The following is a 25,243-nucleotide window of genomic DNA, read 5'->3' as shown; positions in this document are numbered from 1 at the left end:
AGCATGGGCAGAGGAGAGCTGGACAAGCTGGGCAAAGCTTGCATCTAGATGCAGCTTGTGTCAGTAATGTTTTAGTTTGAATTTGATGTTTCTGTTAATCTAGGCCTCCATGTTTAAATTTGTTCAGAAGGTTCCTCTACATTTATTCTCCATTCCAAATCTGTTTTTTTCAGGGGTTGGAGCTGCTCGAGCTGGGAACCTGACGTTCATGGTAGGAGGACTCGAGCAAGAGTTTGCTGCTGCCAAAGAACTGCTGGGGTGTATGGGATCCAACGTGGTGTATTGTGGCGAAGTGGGAACCGGACAGGTGAGACCGAGTGTGGAGGAGAGGGAATGGGTTTGTTTTCGTTTTTCTTTGGGGCATACTTGTTCTTTTCCTTCTAGATGTTCTTCACATTCACTTAATTCCCTTCTTTTCTACCATACTGTACTCAGATTTTCTTGCAAGGATATACTCAGTTTATCAAAAAGCATTCTCTAAAGTATCTATATGACAGGCACTGTTTGAGGTCATACAGTCACAGAAAAGTGCAGAATAGAGACCAAAAAAACGAAAACCAAAAACCCCCATTCATCAATTTGGGTGAGGAGCACTAAGAACTGGGAAATCAGGAAGGACCCCTTTGGAGGAGGAAGGGAAGGGAGGGAGGTGAGCCATGGTAGGATCTGGGGGTTCCCCTGCATTTGAAGCCTTTACTTCCCAATGACAATAACAAAAATCCCCACAACTTTAGAATTGGACCTAGAATAGCTTCTCATAGCTTGTGGGATTTTTCACTAACATTGTTCTCCTGTCAGGGCAAGAAACTTTCAAATACATGAAATGGCTTTTTTTTTTTCTCACTGAAGTGCTCGGCCTTTCTTCTCATTTCTCCTGGTTGGATAGACCCTGGGCTCTTCTTAGAGGATGGCCACAGGCTCTTCCTTCTCTTCTTTTCTCCTTGAGAATCCATTCCTTTGGATCGACCAACAGAAGCAGGCCTTAGTGAAGGCTTATTGTTTCCTCTCCCCCAGTGTCTCTAGCAGGGCTGATCTCAGGCTGCCATCCTCTCACCCAGCCGACTTCCCGTACCTCTCATGTTCCCCTCTACTTCATGTAACCGGCAGAATAATCTTCCATGACTCCCTGTTTCCTCCTGAATAAAATCTACACGGCTTTTCCTGGCTTTCGGTTTCCTCCATGATTTTTGTTCATATCCTACAGAGCCATCCCTATGGGTCTTTCCTCAATAGCTGAACTGTAGTTAAGCCAGTTATCTCACTGTCTCACTCTCATCCCTCAACTTATAGCCACCCTTTCCTAGAATCTGTTTCTTTGTTCCTTCTGCCTTCAGCCATGCTGCTGTCTGCTCACATTAACAATGTTTTCTCCTCCATCATCTCAACCCTAGTGCTAGGGGTCATGGGCCTCCCCTGTCTCTGAACTCTTACTACCCAGCATCACCAGCTGAACATAGGCGACTTCCTAAGTCTGTGATCTTGCTTGGGTTCTAGGTCTGTGTCTCACTGACCTTTGTTTGCCTTTCCATTGAGTGACCTTGCCTGCCTTGGAGGGAGGAGCCCAGTCACTGACACTGGGCTGTGGAGGGAGCTGAGATCAGCTTTATGTCGATTAGTTTGCTCTGCCCACTTTGCTCAGGTCTACTTTCACTTGTAAGTTATGTTCAGAGGAAGACTAGCATCCTCTGGGTTGTTCCCTTGAAGAAGCCAATAGGAGCAAGTCTAGACAGACCTCTTTGGAGATGATAGGGCGAGAGCAGTCATGTTGACCCAACATGGTGACCATTTATTTTATTTCCAGGCAGCAAAGATATGCAACAACATGTTGTTAGCCATCAGCATGATCGGGACTGCGGAAGCAATGAATCTTGGAATCAGGTTTGTTGGCTTCTATGTTTTTAGCAGCTATGTCTTTTGATGGTGGGAAATAATACTAAAGAGACACAGGAGAGTTTCTGCCACAAAAATTTTTCCAATTGTTTGGAATATTGGAATGTTCTGAACCTTGTTTATATAACCAGAGGTTGAGCCTTGGGGAGCACAAGCTTTCTTTGTAAGAGCCACACTTAAAGTTACATTATCTTTTCTTATGGTGATGTTCCCAATTTTTCTATCATGTTGAAGTAGGGATTACAATCTCAGTAAAATGAAATATCCCTTGGCAATAGAGAGCTCAGTTTGCTTGGTCAGGTGCCATGCGCAAAGAGGAATATTTTGTTGTCCACATAAGCTAGAATTCAGTCTTAGAGATAGATCTCTCACAGGGCTTGCTTTTCCCTTGCCATCAGAACCCAGAATTTCTTTTTTTTAAAATTGAAATTTTATTTTATTTTTCCAGTTACACATGTAATTTTGTAGTGGTAGTTTTTCAACATTCATTCCTTTGCAAATTTATGAATTCCACATTTTTCTATCACCCTCCCCTCCTCCTCCTCCTGGCAAGGAACAATCTAGTAAAAGTTGTGGATATACATTTGTGTTTAATGTTATTTCCATGATAGTCATTGTGTGAAATAGGAATTAGAATTGGGGGGGGGGGACATGAGGAAAAAAGGAAAACCATAAAAGAAGTTTTAAAAAAATGAGCATAGTCTGCTTTGCTCTGTATCTCATCTCCATGGCTTTTTCCTCTGGATGTGGATGGCATTGTCCCTAACAGGTCTCCAGGGTTGTCCTTGACCTCTGAACTGCTGAGAGGAGCTGCCTCCATCACAGCTGATCAACTCACAATGCTGTTGTTAATGTGTACCAGCATTTCTTTTACTTATTAAAATGTATTCACATGTATCCTTAGATAACCAACCATATTTTACACATATATACTAGCTAATAGTTTGTTTCAATTATTTCAAGAATTTTCTTTTTCTATTAAAAGTGTGAAGCCTAAAATTATAAGAATCTCAAAAACATAGGGTTAAACAAAATAACAAAAAGACAAATTATATATGAAGTTTTATTCTCTGGGAGTTACCTACCAAAACCTATATAGGTGGAGATCATCTAAAGATGGCCACAAAGACACTGGACATATGACAAGGATGCCAGACAAATTCCTTATACTTCACCAAAAAAGTGCCAGAGATCTAACCATTAGGCCATTTCAAAGAAATGCCTCACTTAGATGTAGGAACAAGTCCTCAGCACTCACCTAGCCCCTAAAACAATTCTCACCAACCTATGAGAATCCCCCAAAACAAAAGATAATCTCCTAGAGAAACTTCAACTTCAAAAACAAACAAAAAAAAAAAACTTCCCCCAAAACCCCAACAGTTCAGACTACAGCAGTTTAAGTTTGAAAAGTAAAGAAAAGGGGCAGCTAGGTGGCCCAGTGGATACAGCACCAGCCTTGGAGTCAGGAGTACCTGAGTTCAAATCCAGCGTCAGATACTTACTAATTACCTAGCGGTGTGGCCTTGGGCAAGCCACTTAACGCTATTTGCCTTGCAAAAAAGAAAAAAGAAAAGTAAAGAAAACTCACTCTCAGGCCTTTGTTTTCTAGGGATCCCTTCTTGTGGTGTTTCCAGGAGGAAAAGTGTTTTTCTTTCAAAACATATCTAGATCTGATCGATGACACCAAAAACTGTGAACCCTAAAATTATAAGAACCTCAAAAACAAAGGGTTAAAAACAACAGAAAAATATAGAATAGACATGAAGTTTTATTCTCTGTGATTTACTAAACAAAAACTATAAGTAATGGAGACCATCCCATGATGATGACTGGGAAAATACTGGGAAAACAAGCAGATTCTTATATCATTTGGGAAATGAGAAAAATCCTTTTCATCCTTTAATGGTCTATGCTCATTTTTGTATCTCTTCCTGAATTCTTCTCTTGGCTCCTCCTGGGAGGGTGATCTCCTTACATTCTGAACATTGTTCTCCTAGATATTGTGATGAACACATCAGGGGCTTAATTTCTAAATAGTAAAGCAATGTGACCTGATCTGAAGCCTGGTATTCTCTAGACAAAATTAATCTATCACCTGTCTCAGCACTCTGCAGATAGGACCTCCTTTGATCCTCACAACAGCCCTGGTACCTTTATTATCCCCATTTTAATGTTGAGGAAGTTGAGGCACAGAGAGGTGAAGGGACTTGCCCAGGTTTACACAGCTAGTAAGTATCTGAGACTGAATTTGAAATCAGGTCTTCCTCACTCCAGTCCCAGTGCTCTCTGTGCTGTCATGGGATAAGTTCTTAATTTTGGCTTATGAATCAGTAATCTTTTATATTTGAAACTCTTCATATGACAGTCTCTAAGAAATTATATTTTCAATGTGATGGCTGTCTAATTGAACACATGGGTTCATTTTTCTGAAGGTGTTTTCTCTCTGTCTCTCATACTCTCCTGTTTTATTTTTTCTTTTCCTTAACATATTTGTTCCCATTCTCATTTCATTCTCTTTTTTTACTCCTCCTACCTAGCCTCCTAATACATTTTTCAAGTTATTTTGTTGAGTACTTCATGTATTAGTTAACCCTTTAGATCAGAGTTTCTTAACCTTGGATCCATGAATTTGGTTCTAATAAATATTTTTATAAGTTTCTTTTAATATATTTGGTTTCTTTTGTAATCCATGGTATTTTTATTTTGTATAATCAAAAAACTTTATTCTGAGGAGTTCATAGGCTTTCCCACATTGCCCAAAAGGTCCATGACATGAAAAGTTAAGAACTCCTGTTTCACATCCGCCCCTAAAATTGCCCACCTCAAACGAAGATATTGAATACTTCTAATGAACTAACATAGAGTAGCCTACCATTCAACTTTTGATAAAAGCTACAAAACAGCAAAATGCACTTGATTTAAAACAATAACAACAACCCAGTAATGGATTCACATTTCCTCTTAATTACCATATCAAGATGCTGTTGTTTTATTGAATTGCCCTTGTCTCAGATGTTGGACTGTCTTGACCTATTAAGTTGTCATGTTGTAATTGAGATAAAAGAGCAATTTGCTTTGCATCAGTGCTAATTGGTTTATCAATATCCTGTACCATTTACATTTTAAAATTGAATGTCTGTAAGATGGTGAAGCATATCTGTATTAAGCTTTAATAAAACCAGGGAGTCTTGGATGTAGCCATTGTTAAAGCCAATTGTAATTCAAAGTGGTGTATCTGTATTATGGTCAGTTGTAGTCTATGGGTCACTTAGCATGATTGAAAAACTACTTGTCTCCAACTTATTTTCATGTCCTGCTCTATTGCAGTTCACAAATGAAAGAGGGAGATGGAAATTTCTACAACACAAATGTGTACAAAATTAATTAGTGTTGACAATGCAATGAGTGACTTGGTGCATATCTTAACACAGTTCAGTGTTTTGAGATATAAAAAAAAAATAAAGGGTTTGTAAAAAGAAGGATCTACCAAGAGTGTTGTTGGTAGATTTTCCCCAATTTCCTACCATATACTTTGGACATTATGATTCCAGAGCTGCTGTGAACAGGCCACGGGAAATGAGTAATACACTTCTAATACCCTGGTACTCCCTCAACACTTTTTGCTCATCAGACATCGTAGGTGATAATTTGCAAATGACGAAAAAGAGCTGGGTTTTAAACAAAGTTCTGGAAGTTCTAATTCAGTTAAATTCACCAACAGTTCTTATACTCCTATTAAAGGCAAGGCTGGTGATACTTTGATGGCAGGGGTGGGTCACAGACTTTCTCCTCCAGGTCTCGTAAGAAAGATCTACCAAGAGTGTTGCTGGTAGATTTTCCCCAATTTCCTACCATATACTTTGGACATTATGATTCCAGAGCTGCTGTGAACAGGCCACGGGAAATGAGTAATACACTTCTAATACCCTGGTACTCCCTCAACACTTTTTGCTCATCAGACACCGTAGGTGATCATTTGCAAATGACGAAAAAGAGCTGGGTTTTAAACAAAGTTCTGGAAGTTCTAATTCAGTTAAATTCACCAACAGTTCTTATACTCCTATTAAAGGCAAGGCTGGTGATACCTTGATGGCAGGGGTGGGTCACAGACTTTCTCCTCCAGGTCTCTGAGTTTCTTGTTCCCCAGTTGACACTTCAGTCGGCAGATCTGGAATTCTCAAAGCAGAGGATGCCTTAGTGCTGTGACTCAAGCTCTTTCTTAGGATCTAGAGGCAATCTTCTCTTTTCAACCCTGTAGATCCTGAGCCCCCTTCAGTGTGTTTCACATTTATATAAACTCAATCACCGTGATACCATCAACTGCGAAACATGAAATATTTACTAAAAGGGTATAACAGAAGAAGGAATAATTATCATATTTTCTCAATAGAGGGAAAGAGCAACTTTATGCTTGCAAATCAGCCTTTGCCATTCACACTGAACTTTTGCAACTAAAAGTATTCTTGTGGTTTTATTAGTAACCTCATTTTCTCTTTCCTGTTGGCAATCTTGGCATAGCACATTCATGGCTAGGTACAGTAGAGAAAAATATAAGAAGCATAATGCTTTTGTGTACAAAGAGGAGGAATATATTAGTGTTCATGAATCCTCTCCAGAAAATGCTAAAATAATCTCTCAAGAGCAAGGTGAAGGAATTGGAAAAAATGAAAAAGCAGTTAAATTTGTTGGTAAATGGAAAGGCAGTGACCCCTACCCTCTCTGCAGCGCTCCCAGAGCATTCTGGCATTGCCCCTCCATATTTCCCCATCCACCCCTTCCCGTCCCTATAGCTGGACTCTTGAACATCAAGGCCCAAGAGCTATGTTGTACCCAACTGGTCCTGCTGAGCCTGCCCAGCCTAGGGCTGGGGGCTGGGGTCCAGGGTTTCAGGGACTGCTCTGAACATATGCTTTTGATCAGGGAGCAATTGAGCCACTAAGTTGAAAGGTAAATGAGAGATGGCAGATTGCCCTTGGAGGCTATTCTTTTTTTAAATTTTTATTTAAAGCTTGTCCAAGGTCACACAGCTAGGTAATTAAGTGTCTCAGGTTGGATTTGAACTCAGGTCCTTCTGACTACAGGGCTGGTGCCGTATCCACTGCCCACCTACATGCTGTTGCCTCTCCTGTCTGGTGGTCCCTCTTTTTCCTTTTGCATTTTTATGAGTTATAGTTACTCTGTTAGGATAAGTGCAATTATCTAAATTGCATGCAAAAAAAGTATATTTTCAGCCTTCTCCAGCAAGAATTAGAATTTTTGGTGGTCATGGGAACCCAAAGCCTATTTCCCAAAGGTTTAATGCATCAACATTCATGTTTTTTATTTTCATGGCATTTTTCAGGAACATTAACTCTATGAAAGTTGAGGACTGTGTTCAGTGGAAGACAAAAGCATGAATAATGATAACATTTCTCAGTAGAAAATAAAAGTAGAAATAACCAAAATATAATGTCAATTGTTAAGCCTGAATCAACCAGTGTGTCGGGTGTCTGTGGGGGGAGAGTGGTCACCTATTTACAAAACACTAGCAAGAACACACAGTGCTTGGAAAACTCATATGTCCATTGCCTCTAATGAAGCTGGACAGGAGCAGACCAGATAGCCTCGATGATCTTATAAAATAGACTGATGCATCACCTCCTTCTCTGTTATCTACTTTCCCTCTGGTTCTCCCCTTCGTGTCCTTATAGCTCTCTAATTTGGCCGTGTCTCTTTTCTGTTCTTCTTGAGATACTGAAATAGGGACAAGTTCATTTAGCACACAGCTTCCTTTGGTAGGACACTGAGGAAGTGTTTTGCTCTCAGTGGTGAGCAATTCCCTTAAACAAGAGAACTGCCAAGCTTTCTCAAGTCTGCTCTGGAGCTTTGAGAAATTCCCTCCTCTTAAACTGTAGAAGATAGCAGGAGTGCCATAAAGTATTTCAGTAGCCCGTTCTTCAAATATAGGGGATTCTGTTTATTCAGTAATTGTTCAGCCAAGCAAAGCCTCTCTCCCTTTCTCTCCCTCTCATATGAGAGAAGGTAGTAAAAGAACAATGAGTTCATCTTTGAAGAGGTTTCTTTTCCTTGAGCTACTTTTCAGTCACAAAGGATAAACAACAATGAAAGTCCCTCTACTTTTCAAGGACAAACCACAATAAAGGCAAACAGGTTAAATGACTTGCCCAGGGTCACACAGACTGGATTTGGACTCAGATATTCCTGACTCCAGGTCCTTGTGTTATCTAGCTTCCTTTAGGGCAAGATAGGCTATATGAAAAGGGACAAAGGACTCTAGAGAATGAGACAGTATAGAATTGATTTGGTTCACCAAAAGATCATAATGGAGAAGGGAGGAGAGTATAACTAGTGTGAGGGTGATGACCTAGGAAAGAACTGAGGAGCTGAGGGTTTGAAGGTACTAGTGTGAGAGAGAGCAGGGAGAAGTGGAATGCCAAAAAACTCATCAGCTAAGAAGATTCCAGAGTTTATCATCTTGGAAGAAATGCATTTGTGGGTAATGGCAGGATCAAGGTAAGACCTGTGTGTGTGTGTGTGTGTGTGTGTGTGTGTGTGTGTGTGTGTGTGTGTGTGTGTGGTGGCGGCGGCTGTAGGCTGTGAATAGGCCACGGGAAATGAGTGAGTTGGGGAACATGAGCTTAGGGTTTTTTGAAACAGTAACAATGTGTATGTTGAAGTCCCCTAGTTTGAGGTCAGGAGTTGAGGAAAAACATGCAACCAGGAGTCAGCCAGACTCCCAGATCATTGAGGATAGAAGGGGCACGTCCTTTGTCTATTAATTGGCCTTTAGCAAAATGATGCCTTTCTTCCAGGCAGCATGGTTCCCAGAAAAACATTGCAGGTCCTACTTGTTGCTTTGAATCCACTCTAAATGTTGTGTTGTCTAGGCATCTTTTTCCTCATATTTCTCACGCCTCCTTTGTCTTCTGTCTCTGACTCCTCCTGGACTATTTTTCTTTCTTTCTTCTATCTTCATCTAGTAGTCTACTCCATCTTTTTCCTCTTCTACTTTCTTCTTGGCTTCTAAGAGTCTAAACTAGCATGGCAGGAGAAGGGGGATCGATTGTGAGGGATGTGGAGGCCTCATTGCCCAAACTTGCCTAGAAAGTGGTTGTGTTTGGGGGTGGGGGGAAGAGAGGATTGATAGTCCTCTAGAAAAAGGGGAGTTTGGAAGTGGGTTCAGATGAGAGGAAAAGATAATGAGCTCTGTTTTGTGTATATTTTGACTCTCCGAGGAGATAAACTCATCTTACAGTTAGTATTTGGCATTAGGTATGTCTGGATAGCTAGATTTGACAGTCATTTGCATAGAAAAAGCATTTGAAAGCATGTTAATAAATTAGATTCCCATAGGAGAGACTAGAGAAAGAAGGGAGGAGACATTAGAGAAAGAAGGGAGGAGAGTCTAAGCCTGAGGCCTGGGGATACCTACCCAGGAGATGGAAGATGATCCAAGACTGAAAAGGAGGATGTAGGTGGGAAGGAGCCGATGAAAGAAGCTCTACAATGAGAAGCCCAGGGACCTGAGATCTGAAGACCTTGGTTTAGATCTAGGCTTGAAGTCTCTATTGTCTGGCTTTGACCAAATCCTTCAGCTTCTGTGATCCATGCACTTCCTGATGTGTAATAGAAAAATATTAATCTTTGGGCTGGCTTTCTCAGGGATATAGGAATATGGACTTTGTGAGAAAAGGCAAAGCACAGGGTGCACCCCAAAGGGACAAATGTGGAGATATGTATGTGAATTCCCCCCATCTTTATATCATTTGTATCACAAGTATTGATTTCCCCCTCCCCATCCCCAGATCTTTCTGTGTTTCATTTTTTTTTCATGGCATTTCTCTCCATATCTAATCCATTGCATTTCCTTTGGTAGGGGTTTAATTAAATAAATATTGGTTGAAAGAAATAAGCCCTTGTAGGAGAAATAAGAAGCCTTGACCTCACTTAGGTGGGCACAAGTAAGGGAAGATTTATCCCTTTAGATAGACTAAAGGTTTGGAGTTTCGATGCAGTAACAAAACTCAATGGAAATCTAAATACAGGAATACTAATGTGAGGCTGAAAGCCTTTTCAGGACTAACCTGAGCCTATTCACTTCTTCTCATGCCTGTGGCCCATCTGTGAACATGTGGAAGAAACTCACTTGTTTTATTTAACTGTTGAAAATAGTGTGCTCGTTGCCAGTGTTTCCTTCAGCTCTTGTTAATGAATTGCTGCCTGGTAACATAATTCACAAGCTCATTTTTCAAAATGTTGAAATCTTTCATCCCATTTTCTTTAGGAGATTCTCAGTGGTTTGGAAGCACTAAAATATGAGTGCTTCTACTATTGTCTTTTCTCCATGGTTTACAGACGTGTTTTAAAATGACAGAATTGTTCTCTAATAGAGTATAGATAGCAGGCAGGATTTATAGAGCTTTGCAAGGTGAAAGAGAAAATTGGCATCAACGAGCATAAATTCCCAAGTAGTAAATTCCCACAAAGTAGTGCAGCATCAGGGCACTTTAGCTCCATTTATATTCTATACACTCTGGGGGAAATATGTTGGTTTTGTCTCTTTTTGTTCATAAAAATAAGAATACGTTTCTTTTTAGAGTTATAATGTCAACATTTAAAAGTCTTTGCTGATCCCTTTTAAATATGCATTTCTGATTAACTTTCACAGTTTAGTTATTCATCAGGAACATTTATTTTTATTTTTATACTGATTAGTATAGTCTGGCAAATCTCTTCTCTCACTTATTTTTTTCTTTATCATGTTTTGGGTTACTATCACTTTTAAATGATGTTAATCAAGAATAAGAAGTCACAACACAGGACTATAATTTGAAGGTGTCTCTTCATTGTAGCTTATCCTTTCAGTTTGGGTTCCTAGTTATCAGAAAGCTGGGTTTAATATTGAAAACTGCCTTTTTTGAAATAAAGAGACATATTTTGTGTTATAAACAAATATAAACTGGATTAACCATTGGGGGAGCATAAAGAAATTCAAGTTTTAAATTTTTTTAAAATTCAAGTTCCTTGAGTAATCTGGAATCCCTCTAAGAGTCATTACATTTATAGTATTGGTGAAGATAATCTTTTAAAAATATATAGTGAAATTTCCAACTTAACTTGCTTTCTCAATGAGGGGGATTAGGGTAGGAGGAAGGGAAAGAATTTAGAACTCAAGGTTTTAAAAGTGAATATTGAAACTTGCTTTTACATGTAAACTGGGAAAATAAAATAGATTAGTGATGCATAATCTCAATTGTTAAGAGAATTACTTTGGAAAAAATTCTGTATTCAGGCGACTGACTTAGGCTTCAAAATAAAAAAAAAATCAGTGTTTTACCCAAAGGTAAAGCAAACTCAGAGGCTTCAAACAAAAAGTTTGAAATAGAAGATTGACTTAACTTCTAGAAAATATGATATGATTTCTCCTGTCAAAAAAACATAAGATTGGTGAATTTCACATATAAGCTTATATGTGAAAAAACAGAAGTTTTTAAAAAATGAACATAGTGTTCATTCAGATTCTGTGGGGTATTTTAGTTGTTTTTTGTTTGGTCTGGATGTGGATGGCATTGTCTATAATAGGTCTCCCAGGGTTATCTGAGCTCTCTGAACTGCTGAGAAGAGCAGCATTCATCCAGGTTGATCATCTCACAATGTTGGTGTTAATGTGTAGAGTGTTCTCTTGGTTCTACTTCCTTCACTCAGCGTCAGATCCTGTAATTCATGTAATCCTGTAATTCATGCTTTTCTAGAGTCCCACCAGTCATGGTTCTTATGGAACTATCTTTCTCCATAACATTCACATACCATAACTTGGTCAGCCATTCCCCAATGGACGAGCATCTCCTCCATTTCCAATTTTTTTCCACTTCAAAAAGAGCTGCTGTGACTATTTTGGAAGACAGATATCTTTTCTGACTAATTTGACGGTAGGCCCCACTAGGTCAGGGACACGGCTTCCTCCTTTTGGGTCCTTACAATACTCTGGGCATGTAAGTGCTCCTTTCATACAAGATCAGCTGCATGTAATTGGTGCTCTGGTGTCCCGGGCCTCCGGTCCATCTGTGAAACATCTCCAGACATCGGTCTGACTGTGATGCCTAGAATGTTTGGCTTCTTTTCAGGCCAAACCCCTGGGAGGCAGATGTGCTTATGGGGAAAGTTAACTCAACTCTTCTGGTGTTTGAAGCTTTGGTTTGGTTCAGGGCAGGTTTGGATATTTTTAATGTTTCGCAGTTGGCACCCCACTGGCCCCTCACGTGCCCCAGTATTTCATTGCAGAATCTTGAATTTTAGAGGCGACGAGCTGCGCCGCAGTGCCGTCCTCGGGAAGCATGGTGACTGCGGTCAGGGCTATTTCAGAGAACGTTCCAGCAGCCGTCCAGCAGCGGTCAGCGCGGGTGCGCAGGCGCACCCGAGCTGGGTCCAGCGGCACGTTATTATGGGGACTGACAGCCCGTCATCACTCTGACGGCCGCGGCGCTCTGTCTGCGAGCGGCAGCCTATGCGGAGAGCATCCTGTGTTCCCGGCCAATTTACAGGGAAACAGCAATAACATTTCATCATGGTTGAGAGCCCGGAGCGGCTCCCTATTAAACGTGCCCTTTCGGATACCTGTCTCGGATTAATTTGTTGATTTCAGATGGAAGCTCAGGCTCCTCCAGTGAAGCGCGACGTCCGGAGACGCTCCCTGAATGACAATGACGCCGGGCCTGGCCCCGCCGGCCCGGGCCCACCCCGGCCCGCGCCTCCTGTGCTGAGGAAGGGGGCCGGGGCAGGAGCCGCTTTCTGAGCTAGTCAGGGGCGTCACTCCCCCCCCCCCCCCCATGCTTCCGAGCAGCACAGTTCTTTGTTTTGAGTTCTGTATCATTCTATTTATTCAAAGAATGTCAGATCAAGCTGTACTTTCTTAGAATAAAATGGCCTGCCCTCTTTTGTGGAGGGCTTTGGAGTTGGGGAACATTGCCTCCAATGAGCATGAATTGCATCTAGTGCTTAGCATCTGGTCAGTGTTACCTGTGGTGTTAGAAAGAGGAATAGCAATATGCTGAAGTAGTTACAAAAGAATTGCCGACTAGGAGCCACCCTAATTTTTTCTCAAGAGGTAAGAAAAAGAGGGCTCTTTAGAGTCCACATGCCCCTGAATTAAGAGCAGTACTACATTGCATTTAGAAAATATTTATTTGCACTTAAAGCAAATTAGCTAATCAACAATCTGTATTTTTTCACTTATTCTCTTTGCAATGTTTATTTTCTTGACTAAGAGGCTTGATGCTGATTAGAAAATAGATATAGCTACACAAACATTTGTATAATTCAAACTCCTTCACACCTCTTTCAGTGCCTTACGTAAGCAAAACTAGTTCAGAAAAAATGAGAAATAATTGAATTTCTTTCATTGAAGTCAGATTCAGATTAGTCTAACTTAATCTATTACATTTATTATACTCCTCTTTATGATATTTAAACACTCAGCATAACCTATTTTAACACAGATCTTTATAACTTTTATATATCAGGAGTCTAATCATGTTCCCTTGAATACTTATAAAGTGTGAGGTAACATAGTCATTAACCTCTAACTGAGTTGTTAATGGCCTCCCAGGACCAGTATTGAAAAGAATTTTGCTGAACTTAATATTTAATCAGTTTCTTTTTTAAAAAAAATTTCTCTTTGCTTTCATACAAAGTACAATGTACAAAATAAAGGTGCTTATATTTTTACCTTGATCTGCCTTTCTATAATAAAGTATATTCTTTCTCTTCTTAGAAAAGATTGGTTCTAAGTGAGAACAGGAAACTTCATAGCATTTTTTTAACAACTCTATATTAAAGAAGTAGATAAGTCATCCATAGAAAATGTTATTTGAAACTTGAGTAAGTGATGCTTAACAAAAATATGTTTCTCCAATTGGGTAAAATTACTTAGCCCCACAACAATACCGTATTTTGATTCTATTTTCTTTCAAGTCCACATGGAGCAGCCATTTACACCGTCAGCCCAGCATTAGAACAAATGATGTTTCTGCTCGGACAAGCTTTGTTTTATCAGGATCAGTGACCTCATCAGCAGTTGACCCAGAACTATAATGCATGTCTCTGAATAGATAGCATATGTCACAACTCTGTGCAGACTTGCTTCATAAGCAAGATTTCTTAATGAAGATTTAATAAATAAATAGTCTTCAGCAATATACAACAGGAAATATGTTCTTTTACAAGATAATTTCTTTTAAGATTCTTTTATTGCTTGTGGCTCATCTCTTGCATTTATTCTCATGAAAAGTAAAAAAAAAATACACAATATAAATGCACCCACACGTATATTCCCATGGTGCATAATTTATTTGCCAGTGTATCATTTTGAAATATTTTAGTTATGAGCATGGTATGCGGAATTTAAATGTTATCTTGTCTTAGAGATGATCATTTTGGTTTAAGATTCTTATAAAGTACATAGATGTAGTGATGACCAAAAGACCAAAAAAACCTTTGCTTGCAGTAATCAGGCAAACACACTGAAATCTCGTTAAGCGATATTATTTTAAAAATCAAGATAGGGCAAAATATTCTTATGAAATGCCAAAAATGCTGCTTCTGAAATATTATTGCTTAGTAGCTAGTTTGAGACACCCTGTATTTTAAAAGTTCCTATTGTAATGTCAATATTCTTTTATTTTTCAAGACATTTAATAAATGGAAGAGAAATTGCACCTTGTTGTCATATATAAAACAAATCACCCATGACTTGCACATCTTGACATTTAACATATCTTTTCTTTGATCTTTGACAGGTTGGGTCTTGACCCAAAATTGTTGGCTAAAATTCTAAATATGAGCTCAGGTCGTTGTTGGTCAAGTGACAGTTACAATCCTGTACCAGGTGTAATGGATGGAGTACCTTCTGCTAATAATTACCAGGGTGGATTTGGAACGATGCTTATGGCCAAGGTACTGTACATTTGATATAGAGATTTAATTTTTAAATTCCTTTTCTCTTATTCTTGTTTTTTCCCAACAAAAATCTATCCCTTCCATTCATATATTTTTCAAACAACAAAATCACTTTTTAATTTCACCCTTGCAAATTGTCTTAAACCTCCTAACCAGGGATAAGTATGAATTTATTCCAAATTGGTAAGAAAATGCTAATTGAATTCAACTTTATTGCTAATATACCTTACTAGAAGACACTGACAAAGGTATTTGCCACATTTTGTGCTTGAGTTTGTTTTTAAAATAGTCTGGTAAAATTTTGTGCAGTTTTATAAAACATAGAATAAGATTAGTAAACATTGATTTTAACATTTAAATTTCCTAACCCCCTTTATTGGTCTTATAAGTACACTTTAAAAGGAGAAAAGTTCTCCCAAACTAATAGAAGACCTCAAAATAAAATTCTCTTACTTAGTTATTGAGGAGAAATAGGGGATTTGTAAGGGACTGTATTATATTTTTTCCTATGTGAAAAATTGTATTAAAGCCATTCTCTTTAAGGGGAGCACCTGTCCTATTAGCTCGGAATTCACTTTCCAAGAAGCCATTATTTAGACCTCTCTACACTTAGCATGTTATAGGTATGTTTCCTATTCTCAGTTCAGAATACTCTTCTTTTGCTGTCATGGGCAGGATTGCTGTCTAATCCTAGTTTTCATCACCTACCAAATAAGAACAAGTCATCTCCTATAAAAAAGGGATGGCTGCTGGCCAGCAGGCATAAAGGAATGGCCATGTTCTGAGAATCTATAACAGCTGACTTGGAACTCGTGGTGCTTAGAGATCTAATTGAGAAATGCTGCCAGAGATGGAAACCAAGAGAGAAACTAAGAAGTAGAGAATAATCTGGGATTAGAGCCAGGATGAGAGCTGGGTGCAAATTCTGTTGCAGAGACCTTCTGTAGGTGTGACCTTGGAGAAATCACTTTCTGTAAAATGAAGGTCTTGGCCTCAGTGACTTTTGTGATGGCACAGAGACCTACTTCTCTTCACTATACCCTTTCTCAGGATTGTTCTCTCTAAATTGCCTAAGAAGCATCTATCCAATAGAACCATGGTCTCTTTTAAAGTTTCTCTGAAGTTTTTTCTACAAGTTTCTGTTCAAGAATGGAAGTTTGGAGTAGGGGAAAAGGAAGTGAAACAGAAATGGTGTCCTCACTTGAGAAGGCAAGAAAGACAAAGCAACATTCAGCAGAGTTTACGGTGGAGTAATTTTTGATACACTGGCTTTTGTAGAATGTGGGTGAATAGGATCCACAAATCTAATTCTTTTCTTTATAAAAATCACAATATTGGAATGTGCATTGAATCCTGGTCCATATTCTGAAATGCAGATCCTTACAGCCTAGTACTAGATTTGTATTTAATAAGAGCATAATGTTAAATTCAATCAGAGTACCCTAAATTTTATTTGGAATTAAAATTTTTAGAGAAGGACTTTATCTCCCTCTCCTATCTTAATCATGATAGGAGATGGTTTAGCAACTGTATTCTATAGCTAATTGGATTACCTTTTTGTATTGGTAAAGTTTGGAGAGTTTAAGAAAGTTCTTGTCAGGGGCGGCTAGGTGGCGCAGTGGATAAAGCACCAGCCTTGGAGTCAGGAGTACCTGGGTTCAAATCTGATCTCAGACACTTAGTAATTACCTAGATGTGTGGCCTTGGGCAAACCACTTAACCCCATTTGCCTTGCAAAAAACCTAAAAATAAAAATCCTTGTCAGTGCCATGCAGACCTAAGTTTCAGTGGCCTCTTGAGAAAATTAAGAATTTCCCTCTCACAGAAAGGGTCAGCTGTTTGGCTAGTTGCCCTTTGTCTGAGCAGAGTAAACATTTAGTCTTTTTTATTTTATTTTTTCAAGTACATGCAAAGATAACATTCATCTTTTCATAAGCTTTTGAGTTCCATATTGTTCTACCTCTCTTCCTTTCCTCCATCCTCCTCATGATAGTGAGTAATCTGATATATGGGTTATATATGTAGCGTCATGTTTAACATATTTCCATATTAATCATGTTGTAAAAGAAAAATCAGAACTACCAGGGGGAAAAAACCATGAGAAAAAGAAAAAAAAATAAAGCCAGTTTTAAAAAGTGAAAAATAGTTTGCTTTGATCTACATTTAGACACCATAATGTTTTTTCTGGTTGTGGATGATATTTTCCATCATAGGTCTTTTAGAATTGGTGATCATGCATTCTTTAGTTTAAAGTAATAAAATTCTTCTCTAATCAGTTTAGTTGCCTTTTTCTGGACCTTCTTTAAATCTACTTCAGTTTCCTGGTACACAATAACTAAAACTACAGGAAGCATTCCATGTATAGTTTACTTTTTCCCATATTTCTTTGCATTCTTTCCATTCTTCTTCATGATACTGAATATTTTTAATACTTTTTAACCACACAAATGTATAAAAAGCACAATTGTAGCTAAAAGCTACAAACCAAAACACCTAAAGACAAATTTTGAATATCAAAAAAGAAAGTAGCAAGATAAACTAATTTGATCTTTAACTTTCTGAAAAAAACCCATTTTAAAAGAGAAAAGGGAGAATTCACATCTGATAAAGACATAGTTAAGAAAACTATTAGAAACTGTTTTACTCCATTATGTGCCAGCAAAACTGATAAATTAAGATAAATGGATGAATATTTCTAAAAAATGTAAACTATCCAGATTAAACAAGTCAGGCAATAGAGAACTTAAATAACATTCATTTCAGAAAAAATAAATGGAATAAGTCATAAATAAGCTCCCAAAGAAGTATAAAACCAGGAATAGATGGATTTTGTAGTGAATTATATCAAATATTCAAAGAAGAATTTACTCCATTATTATACAAATTATTTGCAAAAATAAGAAAAGAAGGCATGATCTCAAACTCCTTTTATGAGGCAAATAAGATTCTCATTCCTAAGCCAGGGAGAGAGAAAGCAAAGAAAACTGTAGATCAATATCTCTGATGAATATTGATGCCAAAATATTGAATAGATTTTTGACAAAGAAGTTAAAGCAACATATTAAAAAGATTATATATAATGTTTGGGTTGAGTTTATCCCAAGATTTAATTTTAGGAAAAATATAAATAAAATAGACCATATTAATAACAAAACTCATAAACCCAGTGCTTATTTTAAAAAAAATCAAAGCAATAGGGATAAATTGACCTTTCCTTAAGAAAGTAAATAATATATATATTTCAACCAGTAAATAATTTTTTCTGTCATGAACATAAGCATTCAAGTAATACAATATTTATTAGTACTTTCTATGCTATAGATAATATGCTAAACAGTAGAGATATAAATAAGAAAGACAATTCCTGCTTCTAGGAGCTTACGAGCTAATGAGGGAAAACAAAACATAAAAGGAAGATGAAAAGTGGAGTGGTAAGGATGTAATGATTATAGAGTCAAAACTTAGCAGTGCAGTTGGTAGGAAAAGGAGAGCTGACTAAAAGGGGCTTTGGGAGAAGTTTGATGCCCCATCCAGCAGTTCTCCAATCAAAGAATATCTACTACTCTAGAAGTACTAGCCATGACAATAAGACAAGAAAAAGGAAACTGAGGAATGAAACATAGGCAATATATAAATAAAATGACCATTTTTTGCAAATGATAAAAAAGATTGCTTAAAGAATGCTAGAGAATCAATTAAAATGAATAGAAACAGTAACATCAGTAAAATAGCTGATTACAAGATAAATCAATAAAAATTATTAGCCTTTATGTATGTTAAGAAAATTCAACCATAAGAGATTGTAAAAAATTATGTTCAAAACAACACACAAATTATATGAATACAACTGCAAAATACTCTTCAGAAAAATAAAAGAAGGCTTAAATCATAGGAGAGATGTTAATTGCTCACAGTTGGTTGATGCTAATATGATTAAAATGACAATTGTGTAATTAACTTTGTATTTTTGGTACTATACCAGTTATTTCATACAAATAATTAGAATAATAATAAAATTCATCTGGAGGAAAAAAGATCAAGAATCTCAAAAGAAATAATGAAACAAAGTGGGAAGGAAGCCTAGTAGTTTCATATCTCAAACTATTTTTAAAAAGCAGGATTTTTTAAAGAAAAATTTTATTTATTTTGAGTTTCACAATTTTTTCCCCATTCTTGCTTTCCCCCCCCACAGAAGGCAGTCTCTTAGTCTTTACATTGTTTCCATGGTGTACATTGATCTAAGTTGAATGTGATGACAGAGAAATCATATCCTTAAGGAAGAAAAATAAAGTATAAGAGATATCAAAATTACATAATAATATAACAAATAGGGTTGCTATGAATATTTTTGTACAAGTGATGTTTTTACCCTTTTCCATAATCTTTTCAGGGTATAGACCCAGTAATGGTATTTGCTGGATCAAAGGGTATGCACATTTTTGTTCCCTTTGGGTGTAATTCCGAATTGCTCTCCAGAAAGGTTGGATGAGTTTCCAGCTCCACCAACAATGTATTAGTGTCCCAGATTTCCCACATCCCTTCCAACATTAATCATTGTCCTTTCTGGTCATATTGGCCAGTCTGAGAGGTGTGAGGTGGTACCTCAGAGATGCTTTAATTTGCATTTCTCTAATAAGTAATGATTTAGAGCAATTTTTCATATGACTATGGATCTCTTTGATTTCCTCAACTGTAAATTGCCTTTGCATATCCTTTGACCATTTGTCAATTGGGGAATTGGCTTATTTTTTTTGAAAGTTTGACTCAGTTCTCTGTATGTTTTAGAAATGAGTCCTTTGTCAGAAATACTAGTTATAAAAATTGTTTCCAAGTTTACTACATTTCTTTTGATCTTGGTTACAGTGGTTTTGTCTGTGCAAAAGCTTTTTAATTTAATGTAGTTAAAATTATCTAGCTTGTTTTTAATGATGTTCTCCATCTCTTCCTTGGTCATAAACTGAAAAGCAGGAATCTTTAAAACAGTTTGATGCTAGTTAAAAAATAGAAAGTTAATCAGTATACATGACCCAAAACACTAAAACATGATAGCATCATTTTTGATAAATCTAAACTGACAAAGTTGGAAATCGATCTGAGAGAATAGCTGCCCCCATTTACAACAGTAAACTTCATATGGATAAAAGATGTAAGAGCTTATCTCATGAAAAAATTAGAAGAAAAGGAAAGAAAAGCCATTCCATAACTATGGATTGGGGTAGGGAGAACATTCTTGATTACACAAGAGATACAGAGGAAGACAGGAAATAAAATGGAGGATTTTGATTCGATAAGTTCTAAAGATTTTTGCACAAATGAAATCAAATGTAATTAGAATTAGTAGGGAAACACTGAATAAGAAGAAAAAAGTCTTTATAGCAAATTTCTCCAATGAAGGTCCCAATATATATATATATATATATATATATAACTGATTAAAACACAAAAAGAAGATCAGTTCCCCAATTGATACATGATTATCCAAGCAAGAAATCTAAACTATTAAGAATCATATGAAAAAATGCTCCAAATCATTAATTAAAGAAGTGCAAATGAAAATGACAGATTCTACCTGACAACCATCAGATTGGCTGTAATTCAGATGAATTGTTGGGAGGATTTGTCATTTGGTTTAGCCATTCTGGAAAGCAATTTCTTTGTTTTAATAGTATATATTTTTCCAATTACATATAAAGACATTTTTAACATACATTTTTTACATAAAATCTTAAGTTTCAAAATTTTCTCTCTCTGTCCTTCCCCTCTCTAATATGATAAGCAGTTTTATATAGTTTATATCTGCGCAATCATGTAAAGCATGCTTCCATAATATGCCTTTGATCTGCATTTTAACTCTATCAATTCTTTCTCTGGATATGAATAGCATTTTCCATCCTGATTTTTTTTGATTTGTCTTGGATCATTCTATTGCAGAGAAAATCTAGTCTATCTTAGTTGATCATCAACCAATGTTGCTTATACTGTGTACATTGTTTTCCTGGTTCTGCTCATTTTACTTTGCATTATTAGTGCATGTAAGTCTTTTCAGGTTTTTTCTGAAATCTGCCTGTTCATCAGCACAATAATATTCCATTACATCCATTATTTAGCCATTCCCCAATTGATGAGTTGCTTTAAATATTTTTTGTACATGGAATCTTTTTTTTTTCCTTATCTCTCTGGGATATAGACCTAGTGGTGCTATTGCAAAAATCACAGTTTGATTGTGTGATACATTATAGCTCCAAATTGCTCTCCAGAATGATTGGATCTGTCCACAATTCCACCAATATTTCATTAGTGTCCCAATTTTTCCATATCCTCTCTAGCATTTATCATTTGCCTTTTCTGTCATATTAGGCAATCTGATAGATACAACATGGTACCTCAGAGTTGTTTTAATTTTCATTTCTCTTAATCTCTAATGATTTTAGAGAACTTATTTTATATGACAATAAGTAGCTTTGATTTCTTCAACTGAAAACTGTGTTCATATCCTTTGACTATTTTATCAATTGGGCAATGACTTTTATGCTTATAAATTTGACAAATTTCCCTATATATTTGAGAGATGCAGCCTTTATCAGAGGCATTGACTGTGAAAGTTGTTTCTCAACTTTCTGTTTCTGGAAAACAATTTGTAATTATGCCCCCAAAGTCACGAAATGTTGCATAATATTGCTTTTACCAACAATATCACTAGTAGGCCTATGTACCCTAGGAAACTTAAACTAAGATTAATAGGACCCATGTGTGCAAAAATATTTAAATAGTTCTTTTTGTTATAAATTGAAAACCCTATTCCCTTTGGTTTGGGAAATAGCTGAATCAAGTGTGATATCTAAATATAGTCGAATTTTCATTAACAACAACATCATAAAGACAAACATCTCTGAAACACTTAAGCACTCTGATTATTGCCAGGATTTCCACATCGACAGGACTGATGAGGAAGCTACTGCCCATCTTCTGCTAGAGAGAGAGAAATGATGGACTCAAGAGAAAGAATAAGATAGGCATTTTCACATATGACCAATGAGAGAATTTTTTTGCTTGACTACACAATTTTTTTCTTTTATTTCAGTGAGAATGAGAGGAGAGGGAAAAGAGGAATAGGAATAGGGTTGCCAAAAAAAGGAGAGAAAAATTAGTCATTGGGACATTTTTTAATGCACAGAATAAAACAGAAGGAAGGATAGAAGACATCAGAGAGACACAGGGCAACTTTCAAAGTTACATGTTGAATTTGAAAGAAAAGCGAACCACTTGAAGCTATATATAGAAAACGTTACAGTTTCATGTAAAATCTTTTTCTATCAATTTTTTTCTATTATATATATATATGGAAATTCTATTTTTTTGCATTTTAAGTTAAGAATATTAAAAAAAACTATGTATCCAAGCAGTTCCTTAAATAAGGACAGGCTTTCCAAAGTCATATCTTAAGAAACAATTCTGGACAATATTAATAAGAAAAATGAAAATTAAAACTCTGAAATTCTCATTCATCCTCATAAGATTGACAAAGATATCCCCCAAAAAAGGGAGAAAGGGTTGAGGGAAATGACAGTTGTTAGAAAGTCTGTGGGAAGATAGAAACACAAATGTGCTATTGAAGAAAAGTAGTTTAGAACTGGACCCAACTTCACTATATCACTATGTCACTAGGTCACCTCACTATATACATATATATATATATATATATATATATATATATCCCCCTTGGTCCAGAAATATTGATCTGAACCATGTATCCCCCCCCCCCCCGGATCAAAGACAAGATGGAAAGGACTCATATGTACAAAGATATTTTTAATAACACTTTTTATTATATCAGAGAACTGGAAGAAAAGTAGGTACCCATCAGTAGGGGAATGACTGAATAAATATAATGACTGTAATGAAATATATTTATATCCTGAATGTAATGAAATATATTTATATCCTGAGAAATTGTGAAAGGGGACAACTCAGAGAGACCTAGGAAGACTTGTATATACTGATGCAGAGTACAGTGAGTAGAACCAGGAGAACAATTTATTCAAATGACTACAATACTGTGAAGGAACATAATTTGAAAGAACTCTTGATTGATGTAGTCATTAATCATGATTCCAGAAGACCAGTGATAAATCCCACTTTCCCTTGGGAGAGAAATGACAGACTATAGGTGCAGAAGAAAATGTCTGTCCTCAGACATGACCACTGTGTAAATTGTATTTTGTTTAAACTTAATTGATTACTTAAAGAGGATGTTTTTGTTTGGGGGTTGGTAGTAATGGTGACTTAAAAACAGAGAAAGAAAAGAGCATCAGAGGAATATTTAAAAATTCACAGAAAAGTTCAAAAAGGTGCTCAGGTCAAGCAGGGCAATGGGGGTATTAGTGTTAAATGTAATTATACTTTTTAAAAATACATGGTTTCAAATATAATCCTCTCTCATTCTATATGAATATTCTGTTCATTTTTGTTACATTCATAATTCTTTTAAAATATATTTTTTTAAAAATGTCACCATACAGCTTTTCATTTGTTATACCCACCACAGGAAATATCAATATACTTTTTTATTTTGGGGGGAGCACCTTAAAAATAAAAGAAGTAAAATGAAGAAATCTCCATTTTGATTTATAACTATCTTACAGTGGTTTGAGGAGAAATCACTTTTCAAACCAAACATTATCCCTTATGTAAATATTGAAGTTTTGGTCACTTTGTTTTCTACCCTTGATGAGTGAACTGCAATTTCTCTGTTAACCCAAATGTTCTCCTTCTCTCCCCTTGTTTTTGCTATTTGGTTTCAGGATCTGGGTTTGGCACAGGACTCTGCAACCAACACAAAAAGTCCAGTATTTCTTGGGGGTCTGGCGCATCAGATCTACAGGATGATGTGTGCCAAGGGCTATGCCCGCAAAGACTTCTCCTCGGTCTTCCAATTTCTACGGGAGGAGGAGAACTTGTGAGTGGCTCTGGTGGCAGGCACTGGTCGAGGCCCAAAGCTTTCTGGGACCTCCTTGTAGCTTCTCCCACCTCTAAGTGGATTGGATTCAAGGTCTTGAGGCAGCATCTTTCCTAGACATGATGGGTTTTGATTGTCTAGGTCACAATGATCTAGGACTAGGAAATTTTTTCATCTGTTTAAAAAAATGCTTCTTTTTAGTCTATTTAGTGACCATATCATAATCAAATACTTTCATACCTTAAGGGCCACCATCAGAGGCACACCAAAGCAATACTAGGCTTTAAAAAATTTTTTTTTATATTTTTGCCACCCCAAAGTATTACCTTGGGCAAATTCAACTGAATCTTTACTTACTTCAGCTAGGTTATTAGTCATTTCATTTTACAAATAAGCTAGATCTTAAGTAAGTTTCACCAGAATAAAATTTTTCTTTGTGGGGAGAAGGAGGTCTAATTAGTTTTAGGGACAGGGGCAAATCAGTTAAACTGAGGCAGCATGATATACAACTTCCTTACTCACCCACCTACCTAATAGGTTTGTCTTCTTAAATACTTGGTTTCTCTTAGGTTAATAAAATTACTGATTTTATTTTTTTTGTTCCACGGAGTTGATAAAATTAAGTTAAAACTTGTTATTGTATGTTTTACAATTTGTACTTAGTTGCAATATCTTTGTATGTCTCCCTGGGTGTGTGTCCCCCGCCTCTTCCAGTAAAGCCTCCATATACTGTGAACTGATTTTTAAACTTTTTGTTTCCTTGTATATTTTTTCAAGTATTTTTGGACATCAAAAGAATGGCATCTTCAGGGCCTGCTCCTGGGTTAACAATGAATATTTGCTTTAGATGATTATTATGTTGCTCTAAATAAACAAACTACATTATTTTGAATTCAAATAAATTTCTATGCTGAAAATGTCTTCTGAGAATTTTTGTTTTTTTTTTTAATGTACTGAGTGTGAATACCCCATCCACAAGGTGAAATCTGCACTGTCCCTTCTTATTTGTGCCCTTCTTCCTGAGGGAATGCTCTCAAGAGTCTCTCTCTTCAGAGGTAAAGGTGTTCCTCTGGCCCCTGGTCTGTGTGTGTGTGTGTGTGTGTGTGTGTGTGTGTGTGTGTGTGTGTGTGTGTGTGTATAGTGTGTGCGTGTGTGATGCTGGAGCAGTGCTCTGGTTATCCAGGTGCTCCCTGATTTGCTTCCTCCCTGGCCTACTCCCTTCTCTAGACTTGCAGATCCTCCATGTCTTTTATGCTACTTCCAGAACATAAGTTGTCCTTAAGGACATGCTAGCCTCTGCTCCATTACCTCTCTGATCCTCTGAAATTTTATAACAACTCATTATTTTTCTTTAAGAACAAACTAGCATGTAGCTCTGTTATGGTCCCTGACTCCTGAGTCATTGGACGCAGTGAGAGATTAAGTGAAGTAAGTTAGAAAAGG

General features: G+C 37.0%; 1 protein-coding gene across 2 annotated transcripts in view; it reads left to right on the top strand.

Annotated features, from left to right (window-relative positions):
- The window catches only part of HIBADH (3-hydroxyisobutyrate dehydrogenase), a 137,026-nt gene extending 112,292 nt beyond the window's left edge, over positions 1 to 24,734 (top strand). The window contains exons 5-8 of one of the 2 annotated variants that reach the window (XM_074195549.1): positions 174 to 307; positions 1,802 to 1,878; positions 14,685 to 14,841; positions 23,646 to 24,734. In XM_074195549.1, coding sequence (XP_074051650.1) covers positions 174 to 307; positions 1,802 to 1,878; positions 14,685 to 14,841; positions 23,646 to 23,804 — 527 coding nt within the window. In that variant the 3' untranslated portion in view covers positions 23,805 to 24,734. The remainder of the gene's footprint in view (positions 1 to 173; positions 308 to 1,801; positions 1,879 to 14,684; positions 14,842 to 23,645) is intronic. The other variant, XM_074195550.1, reaches the window with a different exon arrangement.
- Positions 24,735 to 25,243: the final 509 nt, after the last annotated feature.

This window comes from Macrotis lagotis, chromosome 7, assembly GCF_037893015.1.
Source record: "Macrotis lagotis isolate mMagLag1 chromosome 7, bilby.v1.9.chrom.fasta, whole genome shotgun sequence".
Classification (NCBI taxonomy): Eukaryota; Metazoa; Chordata; class Mammalia; order Peramelemorphia; family Peramelidae; genus Macrotis; species Macrotis lagotis.
The sequence above is the reverse complement of the archived record's forward strand: the minus strand, read 5'-3'. Positions and strand labels throughout refer to the sequence as shown.